The sequence below is a fragment of the Candoia aspera genome, chromosome 18 (genome assembly GCF_035149785.1).
Source record: "Candoia aspera isolate rCanAsp1 chromosome 18, rCanAsp1.hap2, whole genome shotgun sequence".
Lineage (NCBI taxonomy): Eukaryota > Metazoa > Chordata > Lepidosauria > Squamata > Boidae > Candoia > Candoia aspera.
In genome coordinates, this window is record NC_086170.1 from 5654763 (window position 1) to 5670447 (window position 15685).

General features: G+C 46.4%; 1 protein-coding gene across 1 annotated transcript; it reads left to right on the forward strand.

Moving 5' to 3' along the window:
* The first annotated feature begins 4131 nt into the window (after positions 1–4131).
* Positions 4132–6350, forward strand: LOC134507055 (transcription factor HES-5-like). Its single transcript, XM_063317472.1, has 3 exons — positions 4132–4453; positions 5007–5187; positions 5960–6350. Exons 1-3 carry the CDS (start codon positions 4379–4381, stop codon positions 6217–6219), a joined length of 516 nt encoding a protein of 171 aa, XP_063173542.1. The 5' UTR covers positions 4132–4378; the 3' UTR covers positions 6220–6350.
* Positions 6351–15685: the final 9335 nt, after the last annotated feature.

The following is a 15685-nucleotide window of genomic DNA, read 5'->3' on the forward strand; positions in this document are numbered from 1 at the left end:
AGGAGGATATAAAAATGAATAATCACGATGATGATGGTGATCTTTTGCTTGATTTGCTTGGAAAGCCGCTGGCAAAAATAAGAAGCGAGGCTCGCCCAGGCTTACTTTCGGCTTTCGCAGAGGGAAAGGGATCCGCGCAGCAACCTGTTCGTGTGAAACCTGATTGATTCTTCCCATCGGGGACCAGTCTGTGCAGCAGGCTGTGCCGCTGAAAAAAGGTCAGCTCTTTCCCACATCCCGAGACACTGTCCCACAGCCTGGCCTTTGTTTAACCCACTCCCGGCGATTTACGTGCAAAAGAGCTGAGATCCCCCCAGCTTTTCAGAGTTAATAAACCAGGAAATAATAAATCCCTCTTGGGCCCTCATCGGCGGGGGCTTGTGGGAATTTGCACGAGGCAGAAAAAAGGCAGGGTGGGTGTGCGGGGGACAATGAACTGGGTCAAGAGACTTACTGGTGTGGAGGCTCTTCGGCTGGGTCGCCCAGGGAGGGGGCGAAGGTGAGGGCGGAAACAAGGGGGGCCGTCAAAAACCGCCTCAACGCCTTGGCAAGCCACAGCGATCCAGCAGCAGTTGGCCTTGTGCGGCTGGCCTTATGCAGCTGGACTTGTGCAGACAGAATTGTGCAGCTGGCATGGTGCAGTTGGCACTGTGCAGTTGGAATTCTGCAATTGGCCTTGTGCAGCTGGCCCGGTGCAACCGGAATTGTGCAGCTGGCCTTGTGCGGCTGGCACCGTGCTGTTGGATTAGCAAAGGAACGTGATTCCCTGCAACAGGCTTGCTGGGGGCTGACCAACCAGATTGGGCCTGCCTGCCCGCCCATCAGTAGGAACTGGGCCACACACACCTTGGGTGATGCACCTCGCCCCGAGTGGATCAGTGGCCTTGCAGGCTTTTTCACTACAAGACCCAGCAGGCACAGACAGGGAGGGAGCCAGAGAATTTCATCTGGACAACACTGTCCGTTCCTCATCCTGGATGTCAAGACTGAAGTTGGCCCTCAGGTCCCCTTGGATGGTCAATTGAATTGGCCCGCCTTAGGCACTGCAGACCATTAAGGGAAGGCTCTGAAGGGGTATCCGCAAGGCCATCTGGCTTGACCCCCTTTCTGGGGCAAGAAATCCAGATTGTTCAGCACTCCCAACAGCCACTGCTAAGAGGCCACCTTTATCCTCTTTTCAGTTATGTGAATAGGTGAGGATAACCTCTGTCACTTTGACCCCTCACTCTCCCCCAGCAGCATCCAGAATCTTAGAGTTGAGGATCACGTTCTGACAAATGGGGGTGGGGGTGGGGGAACAGCTATTTTGGAGACTCAATTTTCCCACATGGCCTTGAGTAACCCTATATCCCAACTGAGGGCCCCCCAGTAAGACAGATGTCATTCAATTCCCTACTTTCTCTCCCCCCCTGCCCCACAATTTCCCTCTTCTCTCTCTCTCTCTCTCACACATCTGGCCCTAAGCTGGGTTGGACTAGATGACCTCTAGGGTCACTTCTTTTCTGACTCTAGGATTCTCTCTTTTTCCCCCTCTGCTTCTACTCTGGCACTTCCCCCTAACCCTTTGGGCCTGGCCTCCCCCTATGCTTGAACCAGCTCCGCATCTACTTTGGGCCCCAAGTTAGCGTGGAAAGAGCCTGCTCCACTTCGGTGCTTGTCCTGTCCAATGGGTGGTCTTCCGATGCTTCCTGCCTGCCCCCTCCCCAAATTATTGTTCCTCGGGGGGGGGTTCCTCCTTGGCGTCCGCGCAATTTTTAGCAGGAGCTGCGTGCATTTGCAGCAGGACACCGATGCGCTGTCAAGGGCCGGGTGGGTTCCAGCTCGGCCGCGTTTCCCACACGCCTTGGAACAATGGAAGTGTGCCTTGCCACAATCAGAGGCATTAGTAACAGTGCTTGAACTTCAATGGTGGGTGGGGGAAGGCCGTTCCCAAAAGACCATCTGGTTAGGAGTTGCAAACCGGCATGGCCAATTGGAGCCGGGCGTTCCTGCTTTGATCTGCCTGCAGCCCCTTGAATGCAGTGTTTCTCAACCTCATCAACTTTAAGATGTGTGGACTTCGACTCCCAGAATTCCCCAGCCAGCCTTGCTGGCTGGGGAATTCTGGGAGTCGAAGTCCACACATCTTAAAGTTGCCGAGGCTGAAAAACACTGATTTAACTGGTCCCTCTGATGGACAACCTATTACTTGTCCAAAGGATGATGCCTAGTTGATGCTGCTAGACCTACATGGGGTTTGATCCAGTTCCTTCTCAAGCACTAGCCCCTTGGGGTGGCTTGTCCAAGCCCCCAGGTTTGGCACTCTTCAGCCTACCTCGCAGGAAGGTTGTGAGTGTCGGAGGCAAGCTTTCAAAGATGCTGGGGAGGTGAATGGGTCAAATATACATCAATGAAGGTTCCTCAGGGGGAGGAGGAGGAGGAAAACACATTCTTCATGGAGGAGATCATTTAGGCTGTGTTTCAAACACGTTGTGTAAAATTGGGGGGGGGATAAAAGGGTCAGACTCAGAAAGTTGGATATTTCTCTGTGATTAATGTTCCATGCTTCAGAAAGTGGTAGATATCGTTTGCCCAAAGTGTTTAAGCAAATGGCTTGCGCACTCACCTGTTAGGGATGCTATGGCAGCGAGCTGCTGCCTTTCCACAAGGGGGTTGGTCTGGATGACCTTTGAGGGACCTTCCAATCCTATGCTTCCATCACCCACCTCTGGAGCAGTGAAAAGAAACAGCTGCCTGGCCCCTAAGGGTGGTTTCCAACATTTTACCATCAAAAATTTCCCATCCCCATCCCCAGATTTGGAATATCTGTAGGTGATAACTCTGAGCCAGCTTGGTTTGATCTCCAAAAGCTAAGCCAACCAAAGCTAGTTAGGACTTGGATGGGAGACCACCAGGAAATGCCAGGGCTGAAGGCGAGACTGTAAAGTTGAAAAAGAAGCTTGGAAGAAGGCCAGATCAAACCACTTTTGGGTTATCACCAAGTAATGCAATATTTCAAACTCAGTAAGATTCAGTCTTTGCATTCGCCATAAATTACTAATTTTCAGGATGACCCACTTGGAAGAGAATTCAATTCTCGCTCCACACTGTGCCATTTTATTTTCCCACAGTGCCCCAGAGCCTCACGTCTTGCCTTCAAGGGCAAGGTGGGATACTGCATTATAATGGCACCTCATCACCCACTCAGGATTTCGGATTTTATGCCATTGGGAGCCGAGAGGCTGAACCTCGAATGAGCCACTTCTTAATTTAGGAAACGGGAGGGAGGGAGGCTTGCAAATCTCAGCTTTTCACAGCAGCCCTGAGAAGTTAAAGGGCACAAGACAGAGAGATTCAAACCCAGGCTGGAAATAAGGAAGGTACTTCATCCAGACGCTCTCCTGTAGACTTTAGTAAGCTACAGTTCCCATAAGGCCCAGGTGACAATAAGCCATGAATTTAGCATCCCATGCCAAGCAGGACCTCAGTTAAAAAAACAAGGTCTGACTTTACATCCATTGTAGAAAAATAGCCAGTGATGTCCCCAACTGCTAGAAAGCAAGAACTAAGCTATTTTTGGCCTGAATTTTGCACGGAATACCCAGGGATGGAATTTGAACTATTTTATTTCCAGCTTTTCTCCGCCCCTCTTTGGCTGCCGGCCCTGTCATTAAGCATTTGCACGTAGCCTTCTTATGATTCTTTTCCTTTGCTTGGGAAAAGACACTGGTGGGCAATTCCCCGCTGCCTGCCCAGACTTGGAATATTATTGTGCTCCAATATTCCAGCTTGGAACGTTCTTGCTCCCCAACTTGCAATGGAGAGGTATTTCTTTCTCCACCTTAGACCCCAACGTAGCCGTGAATCTGTCATTTTCTGTGACCATTTTATTATCAGCAGCGTAGAGCGTTCGGCCTTGCTGTCCGTTTTCCCGCGCTTTCCAAGCTAGGCAGATTCTCACTTCTTCTCCAACCCCTTCCTTCCACCCTTCCCGCTCACACCTCTGGATGGTATTCCATTATAGTTCTGGAATGCCTCTGATCCCAATCGATGGAGTTGCGGGGAAAGGGGGGTACAATTTTTTTCCCAGCAATTCTTACACCTCTGCCATGTGTGGCTTTGCGTCCTGGGCCAGTTGGCACAGGCAGGTTTTTCTCTCCCAGGCATTGAAAATCAGTCTAGCGTGTGCTAAACGGTGCCTCCTCTCTTCTCCATCCACAGGCCTGGATTGGTTGAGCGAGTGTGGGAAACACCAACTTGTTGAAAACTCACATCACTGCAGAGCCAAGGACGGGTATAAATAGAGGCCGGCAAAGAGCTGGCGGGTGACTCGGGGTTAGACCAAGGAAAGCTGATCAACGCCAGTCTGGCTAACAGCCGCTCTCCTGCTGACGAACCAATGGCTCCAACTCCAAGCAGCCATTGCCCCTTCCATGTGGAGGATGAGAAATTGCTGGTGAAGGAAAAAAACAAGGTAACTCAGCATGTTGGTCCTCTGCTTTGGGGGACGCAGGCTGTAAAAATCTGGGTCCCTTGCAAACCTCTTAGCTTCCCAACAGGGTGTCCATCCAGGTTGGCTCTGAGCAAGAAAAAAAAAAAAAGGCCCAGATTCGCCCATGCAGTTTTTGAACACAGGGAGGCAGGACTGGGGCTGTCTTGAGTAGGATGCTTGCCAAGTAGAATTGTAGTAACGGAAGGCACCTCAGAGGTCATCCAGTCCAACCCCCTGCTCAGATGATGTTGTAGAGCCACCTTCTGTTTGAAGGCCTCCACTGAAAAAGACAGGTCTAAACTTGATCCAGGTCGCTGGAAATCCAGTTTTTCTAAAGGGTAGAAAGATTTTTTTTACCTGCTCCCTCAAAGCCTCATGACCACTGCTTCTTAAATTTTGTATTTGGCTTGAAGTTTTAATATCTCTCTCTTCTCCCTCCCTCCCTCCCTCTCTTTCTTTCTTTCTTTCTTTCTTTCTTTCTTTCTTTCTTTCTTTCTTTCTTTTCTTTCTTTCTTTCTTTCTTTCTTTCTTGCAGCTGAGGAAACCAGTGGTGGAGAAAATGCGCCGTGACCGCATTAATAACAGCATTGAACAGCTCAAAGTTTTGCTGGAGAGGGAATTCCAGCGGCACCAACCCAATTCCAAGCTGGAAAAAGCAGACATTTTAGAAACTGCCGTCAGTTATTTGAAAAAACAGCGTCAGACACCAGGATCAGGTAAGTGTAAAGCTAGGATTTTGTATCTAAGTGCCCAGTGTTTCTCGTTGGCTGCAAAGCATATAAATGAGGGAGGGGGGGAAGAGAAACTCATCTCTGATTTTACGCATCTTAAAGTAATATCCAGCTGATGGGAATATAAAACGCCCGTTTATTCCTGTTCTTTTGCAACGAGGGTTAGAAAATGCTACAGGATTGTAAGAATTTCTGGCAAGGAAATGAGGGTTGTGTTGTTGTTGTTGTTTCGCTTTGCTGCAGATCAAGCTTCTAGAGATGCTTGGCTTTTTTATTTCTATTTCGAGGTCCATTTTTTAAAGATGCAGTGAAGAAAGAAATACTGAAAAAGTAACAGAGATACATTTTTAGGGATGCAGGACCAGCTGAACTGCATCATTTATTTGCCTTGCATGAAACAGGAGAGGATAAGATGGGAACTGTTGGATTTCAACTTGGGTGCAACGATCTTATTTAAAAGGGCAACTGCATCCAATCCATGAACTAATGAAGGTCAAGCCACAAGCTTAACCCTAACCCAGATTAAGACATTTTATGGATTCAGACACCAGGTTTCAGCTTGACTTATTAAACACGCCCATGCCAAAAGTGAGCGTCTCCTTCCTGCCTACCTTACAAGGTTGTTGTGACAATACCAGGGCAAATTATGCCTTCTGTCTATTTTTTTAGCAACCCAACTAATATACCATATTGAGAATATTTGCCTACATCTGGCATCCAAGCGTAACAGTGACAGCGCCATTTTCTTTTTTTCTAGCCTTTGGCCTGAAAAACCCTGAGCTCGATTTCAACACTGGCTACCTGCGCTGCTTAAGAGAAGCCTTTTATTTTCTCTCCTTCTGTCAGCCCAAGAGGGAAACCCAATCTCGGCTGATTAAACATTTCTGCAAAGTCCACATGATTTCCGATGCCACCTTCTCTCTCCTCTCCACATCTTCATCTCCTGAGCCCAAGAAACAGTCTGCAGACAAGAAGCCCCCTCCGTCGGCCACGGCATTGATCTGGAGACCCTGGTAGATGCCCTGCTGCGGCCTCTTCCCAACCACCTGCAGACTTGAAAAATCAGCCAAGAGGGATTTTTGATTTTAAAGTCCCTCTTGTCCAAGTAGGAAACATTTTATTTCCACCGAGGAGAAGAATTAGGTTCTTGTTTTCCCGGGAGGGTGGGGGTGGGAAAGAGAGCCTTTCTCTTCAAAGCGTTTTCCTTCATAATGAAGGGATGTGCTCTGCAGGAACAGAGAAAAAATAGCCTTTTTTTTCTTGGCAAAGCCCCAAGCTATATAAAACCCAGTGGGTCAGCGTGCTGAGGGTGCTTCTGGTAATGTCCGAGGCAACTTTGCAAAGAGGAGCTGCCGGAAGGCTGTGGGAATCTCTGTGAATGCGTTGTCCTTCAGAAAGAAGGGTGGTTTTGTGGTTTGAAGGTGTAGTTTGTATCAAAAAGTTTCCTTCCTTCCTTCCTTCCTTCCTTCCTTCCTTCCTTCTCTTTCCCTTCCTTCCTTCTCTTCCTCTTTCTCTTTTTCCCTTTCCTCCCTCCCTCCCTTCTTTCTTTCCCTTTCTTTCTTTCTTTCTTCCTTCCTTCTCTTTTTCTTTTCTTCCTTCTTCCTCTTCCTCTTCCCTTCCTCCCTCCCTCCCTCCTTCCCTCCCTTTCTCCCTTCCCCATTAGTTGGGTTCATGCATTACGTCTTTTCCAATAGACAGCACCAAGTCCCACCAAGCAAAACCCCCAGGAAAATTTCCAAGGGTTTCCCCCCCTCACCTTCCAGGGTCTTTGGCATGATGTAGCAATGCAAGGCCTAGAAAACTTTCCTTCCCTGTTTTGATTTTTAAGCACCCTTTTGAAAAAGTCACGAGCCCCTTTGCTGCAAATCCTCTATTGGGAGGTGGACTTTTCAATGTTTCTTTCATTTTTGTCAGAAATCTGGGTGCCTTTTGTGAAGGCTCTGCTAGCTTACATATCTTTAATACGGAAAAAGAAACGGGGGCACGACAGCACGCTGGCTGGATGTGAACGGCAAGAGATCTTTGTATCAACGGATGGTGCTTTCCGATTACTGCTATGTTTTGAATTCCTCTGATGCTGATTAAATATATATATATGTATGTATGTATGTATGTATGTACATGTCTGTGAGTGAATCCTTCCTTTCAGATTCCAGGACAGCTCATCAAACTACGATCTTAAAAACAAAACAAAAAACTGAGCATGGAAGATATGCTGTCTTTGGAACAGAATCGCAAGAGTGTTTGTGATTTGGGGGTAGGCTGCTCCTGTACATGGAAGTTCCATTGCTGGCTGTTGCCCTCCTGAAGGCAGAAATGCTTTCTGTTCAGTTTGTTTCTTGCATTGTCCAAGCCAGTATCAACTTACAACAGAGAGTCAATTCACTTCTGGTTTTGTAGATTGATTTCTCCCAGTTTCTTAACTTTTAACATCTTTTTTTTTTTGCTGCAGGGAGGGGCAATTCTAGCTACCAAATGGACTTAAAGCTACAGTTTTGTTGATGGTAGCTGTTGGTTGAACCCTCTTCCAAGGGGACGCACATTTCTCAGGTTGTGATCTCCGTTGAAGGCTGGTTTTACTTTAAATAACTTAAATTATTTGTTCTTAGGAGGTGCCAAAAATGCCAACTTCCTGGGCCACCGGCCTCCAAATTTTGTGTTATGTCGCAGCTAAAGGAAAATAGGGCTCCAGCTAAATGAATGAATGGATGAAGGGTCATTGATTCAATCAAATGCCATGAATCAGTTTGACCAATCGGATCATGGGGTAATAAATTAATAAACAATCATAAAGTCATAAAATGAAAAGGCTGGGAGGGATCCTTGGAGATCATCTAGCCCAACCCCACCGGGCATTCCTCCAGCTGCAATCTGGGAATAATTACTAACTTTCCTGGTTGGGTGACTATTGGCATGACTATAATACATTTCCAAGCCAGGATCTTCACAGCAGTCAATAAACCTGGTTACTGAATGAACCCATTTTTTTTGAGTTGACCAATATGGTGATCCATCAACTTATCAAATAACCTGGAGTTCACATCAGGCTAAAATACACACCAACATTCCAAAATTAATCCTTGCCAAGTTTAATACGTTAAGGGAACGTGCTGCTTGATCGTTCCTGGTCTGGTTAAGTGTGCAAAGGAAATGCAGTTTTGCACTGATGTACATTAGTGCTTAAAATGCCTGCTCCCCTCAATTAAGTATTACATCAAAATGATTTTTTTTTTTTGCACAATTAATTGCCTCGGAGAACGGCTCTAAGCTCTTTTTATATAATTTGGGCCAGGGGCTTAAATGAAGTGGTATATCCCACTGAATAATCATAGAATCCTAAAATAGGAGGGGTTATTGGAGACCATCTAGCCCAGCCCCCTGCATTCTCCACTGCAGCATTCCTGAGAGCAGCCTTTCAGGGCCTTGAACACCCCTATTGTGTCATCCCAGCCCCCCAAATTTACAAGCCCTTTAGGACTGGGGAGGAGGGGAGGGCAGCATCCACATCCTACAGCTGCCAATTTATTAAGTTCATTTACAGGCTGTTACTCCTCTTCAGGTGAAAAAGAAAAATGCCATTGAAAGAGAAGCATAGTGTACCCAAAATATGGAACTGTGAAATCAAAATGAAAGCACAACAGGAGAAAGCTTAACCGGAGTCAAGGAGCCCCAAGTGCAATTTCCACCTCTTGCAACTCAACAGTTGATTTCGGGTGGACTTCTCAGCCTTTCCTACCACACAGGGTCATTGTGAGCCTAAAATGAAGGGAGAATTCCCCCCATGAGTGCATGCTGGAGGAAAGAGGGAGCATAAATGTAATGTTTAAAAATGCCCAGAACAATGTCTTCTCAGTCAAGCTTGAAACTTCACAAACACATCCATGCACTTTTCTTGGCAATAATACAGAAGTCATGCATCATTACTTTCTTTGGGGATTTTTTTAAAACTTCCCAGCCTAGCCTATTTCCCTGTTGGTTTCCTGGTGGTCTCCCATCCAAATTCTAACCAAACTCCACTCCCTTAGCTTGCCAAGATCAGCTAGGTGCTGACCAATAAAACTGCAATATTGTCACAGAAATGAATCAGACAACCTTATAACCAACACAGCAATCTTGAAAGTTGATCTATAATACGGTTATGGTCCTGCTGAAGTGGAGCAACATGTAAGAAAATGAAATAATGAAATTAAATGTAAAGTATAGTTAAATTAAATTATAAATAATAAGATGAGATGGATAGGATAGGATAGGATAGGGAATTCCCTAAAAAGAGAAAGAGAAATTCAAAAGAAATTCTCAAGCTGCCTGACTATGAGGTAGAAAAACAGAAGCCACTTTTGTAGCAGAGATACACTTTGAAGTCAATGGGTGAGGGGGTGACACTGAGCGGGAAAGCTGGATAGGATAAGGTAGGATAGGATAGGATAGGATAGGGAATTCCTAAAAATAGAAAGAGAAAGAGAAATTCTCAAGAAATTCTCAAGCTGCCTGACTATGAGGTAGAAAAACAGAAGCCACTTTTGTAGCAGAGATACACTTTGAAGTCAATGGGTGAGGGGGTGACACTGAGAGGGAAAGCTGGATAGGATAAGATAGGATAGGATAGGATAGGATAGGATAGGGAATTCCTAAAAATAGAAAGAGAAAGAGAAATTCTCAAGAAATTCTCAAGCTGCCTGACCATGAGGTAGAAAAACAAGCTGCTTTTATAGCAGAGATTCATGTTGAGGTCAACGGGTGAAGGGGTGAAACTGAGCAGGAAGGCCAGATAGGATAGGATAGGATAGGATAGGATAGGATAGGATAGGATAGGATAGGATAGGATAGGATAGGATAGGATAGGATAGGGAATTCCCTAAAAATAGGTGAGGGTTGGTGTTGGTTGGTTTTTGCAATGCAAATTCCATCATCCTCATCCTGCTAACTCAGACCGATGGAAGCAGTAGTCCAAATCATCCAGACGTGGTGCTTTAAGCCTTTGGAAAGACCCTCTGACCTCCACTGATTCCCACCCAGCCACCTTTTCCCAGCGCCCTTCCTCGGGGGCTCAGGAGGGGGACGCGATCTTTATGACGTTGACCCCCTCCGCCCTCGGGGGCCGCTCTGGCCAACAGCCCCCATTAACACCCCCCCCATTGTTCTTTGGGTCTTTCCCACACTTCGGCATTCATTGAAACCGTTCACAAGCCAGACAAAAGAAGCGTGCGTTGCAATGCCCCATTATGAAAGCTGCCATTCAGCTCCAGCTCCAGGCCCTGCGAAGATAATCTGTTTGCTCCTAAGGCCCTTTTCAAAAATCTGGGAACACATCTCTCTTGGAAATCCAATCTTCCCGCGCAGTTTTGGCCCTGTCTGATCTGGCCAGTGTAACGTGCCGAACATTAATTCCCAAGTGTATCTCTGCTACAAAAGCAGCTTCTGTTTTTCTACCTCTTGGTCAGGCAGCTTGAGAATTTCTTTCGAGTTTCTTTCTGGAACCGCTTTCTGGGTTCCATTTTCCATTGTGCTCGAAAGGCCCAATTGGGAAAAGTGGGCATCTTTCCTTGGAGGATTGCACGATTAATAAAAGGACATATTTTGAAAAATATTTTAAAAGCTAATGCTGTTTGATTAAGGCGAACGAAAGTGGAAACGCAACAGCGTTTTTTCCACAGGCAACTGAGGCAGCATTATTATGATTTTATTTTATGGGGAAACATTTAACGTATTTTTTATCCCACTTTTCTTTGCCTGCAACACTCAGATTAGTTAAAGTTTGATGTCGGAATCTGAGAACAAGGAGGACGGATAAAAACCTCTCAGCTTGATGAACACAGCCTAAAATAAATTAAAATAAAGTCTATGAGTGGAGGAAAAAAAGGAATGACTAGCACAAAAGGAGATTATTCTGAATGAGGTAGACCAACCTGATATGATCTATTTTTTCCCCTTTTCTTATGATTAGCTCTGACCATAACACCAAAATGTGGGGTGGCCTCAAGTTATGATGGTGGTCATCAGCTTATATGGCTTTAAAGGTAGCTTGGGCAAATTCTCTGAGGTCTAGCAATGCTTAGATTGTCAATTAATTAAGCAACACAACACACAAGGAAAGAGGGAGGAAGAGGGAGGAGGAATAAAGCAAGCTCAGGCCACCTTTGGAAAAGTGCAGCCGTTAGCTCAACCATTTTGAACAAGAAACCATAAAATGAACAAAATGAGTTTAGTTACCTATTGTGTTCTAATCCCCCCCCCAATTAAACCTAACAAACCTTGATGTTGTCAGAAGGGGCCATTGAGGGCATCCAATCCAACCCCCAGCTCAAGGCAGGAATCCATGGAAAAGATAAATGGCAATCCAGGCTCTGCCCAACTACATCCATAAAGAGGAAGGCATAACCTCTTTGGGACTTTGGCTCTCTGACTCTTAAAATGTTTTTTGCGCTATTTATCCAGACTCTGCCATCCCAACCACTTAAATCCATTCTCCACGACCCTGCCTTCCTCTTCCTCCTCCTCCCCCCTCCTTTTTTGCTTCCCTTTAACCTCCTACTTAAAAAGAAAAAGAGAAAGATGGGCCATTTTTCCAAGGGGGGAAGAGTTGTGAACACAGCAAGTGTCTCCATCTCAAAGGGGTTACTTTGGGGACGCCACGGCCCGATGCTCTGCCGACGGTGTGAGCCGATAAAGCTCCATTTCCCACACTGCTTCCCATTCATGGGATTAAACTGCGCAACAAAAGGCATGCGCCCGTAGCATCTGGCCTGCACCCTGCTGGGATCAGATTCAGGAGAGGGGCGGCGGGGAACGATTTCTCTTCTTTTCGAAAAGCAAGGGAAGAGCCCCCAGGAAATTTGTGGGTGGCTCAAATGTCAGCAGGAGCAGCCATTTAACCACAATATGCCTTTCTGCTGGCACCATGCGTGCAAGCTTTAGAGCAACACAGAACTCTTTGTAAGGAGAGCTGGCGGCTGACCTCTCACACGGTTCTCTGAAGTAGCGACATGTATTTTCCTGCCCAGCCCTCTTATTGGGATTTGCTTACCTTTTTCAGCATATGATGCCCACTTTGAAGACAGCCCTGAATGATTTCTATTGGGGGAACTGACCAGCTGCTGAGTTACACAGCTCTCCACAGCAAACTTGACCCAACTTTTTAAAAGCCCACTTCCTTCTGAGCAAATAGCAGCTCTATTCTGTTTGGAGTCAGGATTGCGTGCATTAAATTAACACATCCAGCTTGGCCAGGTCAAATGCTTAAACACGCACCCCATCAATCCCAAATTCAGTCTAGGATTGCACTTAACAGATTTGTCACAGTGATTGACATCATGCCAAGGACGAGGCACTCATATTTTTGACCACATAACTTGCAGCAATCTGGGCCAAAACGTGATGCCTTGAAACATATTTGCTGCTGCAGGCCATCTTCCAGAAAGTCCTTGTGATGCTGTTCTCCAATAAATTGCAATTGTCCCCATTGTACGGATGAGGAAGACTGAGGTTCGTTCTCCCACCCACGGCTAAATCCTCCTAGCATTCGGATCTACTCCGATTTGCATCATCTTCCCATATCAAATAAGGTTATTCAAAAATACACATTGCAAGCCTGACCAACCGCCCTGTTATATTTCTGGACAGGCTGGAAGATCTCCCAGACTCTTTAACTTTCTTTATCCACAAAGCTCTTTCTCAAAACCTATTCATCTGTCTTGAATTTAGGGGACCCCAATGCCTTCCTTCCTAACCCCTTTTGCTGTTTATTTCCTCCCCGTCAACCCTCCTCCCAAAAACATGCATTCTGCAATTTACGGCCCTTTCTCAAGCTAGCAAATTTTACGGCCGAATTTTCTTCCACTATGCCACCCCCCATCCTCCCCTCGCCCAGTACATATGCTTTCCTTTTGAAAGAGGGAAGAGACCCCACTGTATGCATTTAGGCATCTTTTAATCAAAAGCTCAAATTCTCCATCTTCAGGGCAATGCACGACAGAAGTGCGCCTTTCCTGAGCACGGGTTTCTGATGCTTAATTTTGGGATGGGGGGGAAAGGCAGAGCATTGACCCCCCAGACATTTCCAACGGCAGGCTCCCACAATCGCACAATAATACCCCGGACCGTTTCCCACATTCCTCAGTCGATCTTCGGAGGCCTCCCTGTTGTTCAAGCCAGACCACCTGCTCCTTGGGGATCGGCTATTCTCTCAAGGCGATTCACAGTTAATTTACCATCCCATAATAGATGAGTTTGCTATTGTCTGAGAGAAGGGTCCGGATTGGACGGGAGTGTGGGAAACGCCAAGCATTGCTGGACCCATGCTTTTGAATGCATCGCGGGGGTATAAAGAGACCCTCACCATGCCCCACCACGCTTTCAAACCAGAGATTGGCTCGGAAAGCTGGCTTATGCAGGCAGCGTTACATCTTGCTGGAAACCTAGGCATCTAGAAGGTAGAACCCAGTAAGTATCTTTTTGCTTTTTCCACCTGGATCCTTTCTAACCTTGGCTAGGAGCAGAAAGACATGGATTCGGAAGGGGATCGGTGGTCTCTAATTCTTTCTCTGTCCATCTTTCTGGTGTCGCAAATAGCCAGGATGGACACAGCGATGCCGTGACCGGGTTAATGAGCTTCCAGCATGTGAAAGAGCAATGAGAAATGACTTCCGCAGGTGCCAGTTCAGCCCCAAGCAGGAAAGATCCTGGACTTGATTATCAGGCACCCAAAACACAGCCATGGTGAGCGTGCATCTGATTATTATTTCTTTTTCTTTTTCTTCTTCCTTCTCCTTCCAAAAACAGCCATGGTGAATGTGTATCTGTCGTTGTCTTCCTCCTTTTTTTCAAAACTAGAAAGTCGCTTCCGGTGAAATATCATTTTGAGATATATATATTGCTGAAAGTCTGAAGTTTGGTCTGGATGAAAGCTGGCAGCCCAGAAAACCTCTAAAAGGCCAAGATAAAGTTAAGCGCAAAGCCCCCTGTCCCTCCGCTACCTGTAAGAGGAAACCACTTTAATTCCAAAGGTACCTTATTCCTCAATACAGACCCTGCTTTCAAACAAGCTTAGTTATTACTGTTTGTTGGCCATGAGAAAACACACCCGGTTGTGTTTACCCACCATGCTTGACCAGACTGACAGCTTCATTTCCAAAACTGGCTACCTTTGTTCAGGTTCTGGCTTTTCCATGATTGAGGATATTGTGGGAACCCAAACCAGGTTAAGGGTGTTGTGTGAATGCAGCCCAGGGGGGTAAAGTCAAGACAGGGTAGAATTATCTTCTTTGAGTAACTAAGTCCTTTGTTATCTGCCCAAAGATCACTTGGAGAATCCCCATCTTTAAACTCCATTTCTTTTTTTTTTCTTTTTCTGCAGGGAGAATAATTTCCACCTTAAGCCAGGATGATGGCATCTTCCCTGGGAGGCCTGTACAGATCCCAGCTCTCCGCTCGGCCAGCCCTTAAATCTTTCCCCCAAACTTTTGGCAATGGTTATCAAGAATACGGCTTCTCTGGAAGGGACCAACTCAGAGGGGCAATGGTGGGGCCAATGGATGCCTTTTTTGCCGGGGTGGGGGGTGGAAAAGACTTTCTTGGACCCATGTCAGATAATTCAGAGGGGTCGATCTGCGGTACGCATTGCCATCATCCCTCTATGCAGTAGGGACCTTGTCCCACCATAAGACATCTGGATGTCAGCTGGTTTCTTCGTTCAGCAAGATGGAGGGTTCTCCTTTTTGCAAGGAAAGAAAGCTGAAATTTCAGCTGGAAAGTTATCCTTGTGTTAGGAAAAACTCCTCACAACTGTTCTTTGGGGAACTCTTATCTATCTATCCCTCCATCCTCTATCTTCTATCATCTCTTGATGAGTTTTCTAAAATTTGGATTTGGGAAAAGTAAGGCGAAGGAAAAATGGATTGGATTGATTTGCTTTGCCAAAGCGTTGACTTCAAAGAAGTTTGAGACCATTTTTTTTAATCCAGGGGGGGAGAAATCATTCAACCCAGATTCACACACATGCACTGTACGCACCCCTGCAAACTGAGTTTGCACAAGAGGCGAAAACCTCACGGGGGTGGCATTGGCCCCTTTTTAGCAAAGACAAGCAGCTCCGTTGGCATTAACTGTGCCTGGTCAGTATTAACCGGGATTAGGATTTTTCATGCCTTAGCATGTCTGGTAAACCCAGAGATTGGGGATGCAGACCAGGGAGATGGCTTGGCATAATGTGTCATCCCATTAAAATTTCAGAATTAGCTTCCTTCCTTCTCTTTCATTTTTCCCTCCCTCCCTCCCTCCCTCCCTCCCTCCTTCCCTCCTTCCTTCCTTCCTTCCTTCCTTCCTTCCTTCCTCCCTCCCTCCCTCCCTCCCTCCCTCCCTCCCTCCCTCCTTCCTTCCTTCCTTCCTTCCTTCCTTCCTTCCTTCCTTCCTTCCTTCCTTCCTTCTGCCAGCACCAGCCAGACCTTTGGGATTTAAGGAAGCTTTTTGGAAGTTCTATGACATTTGT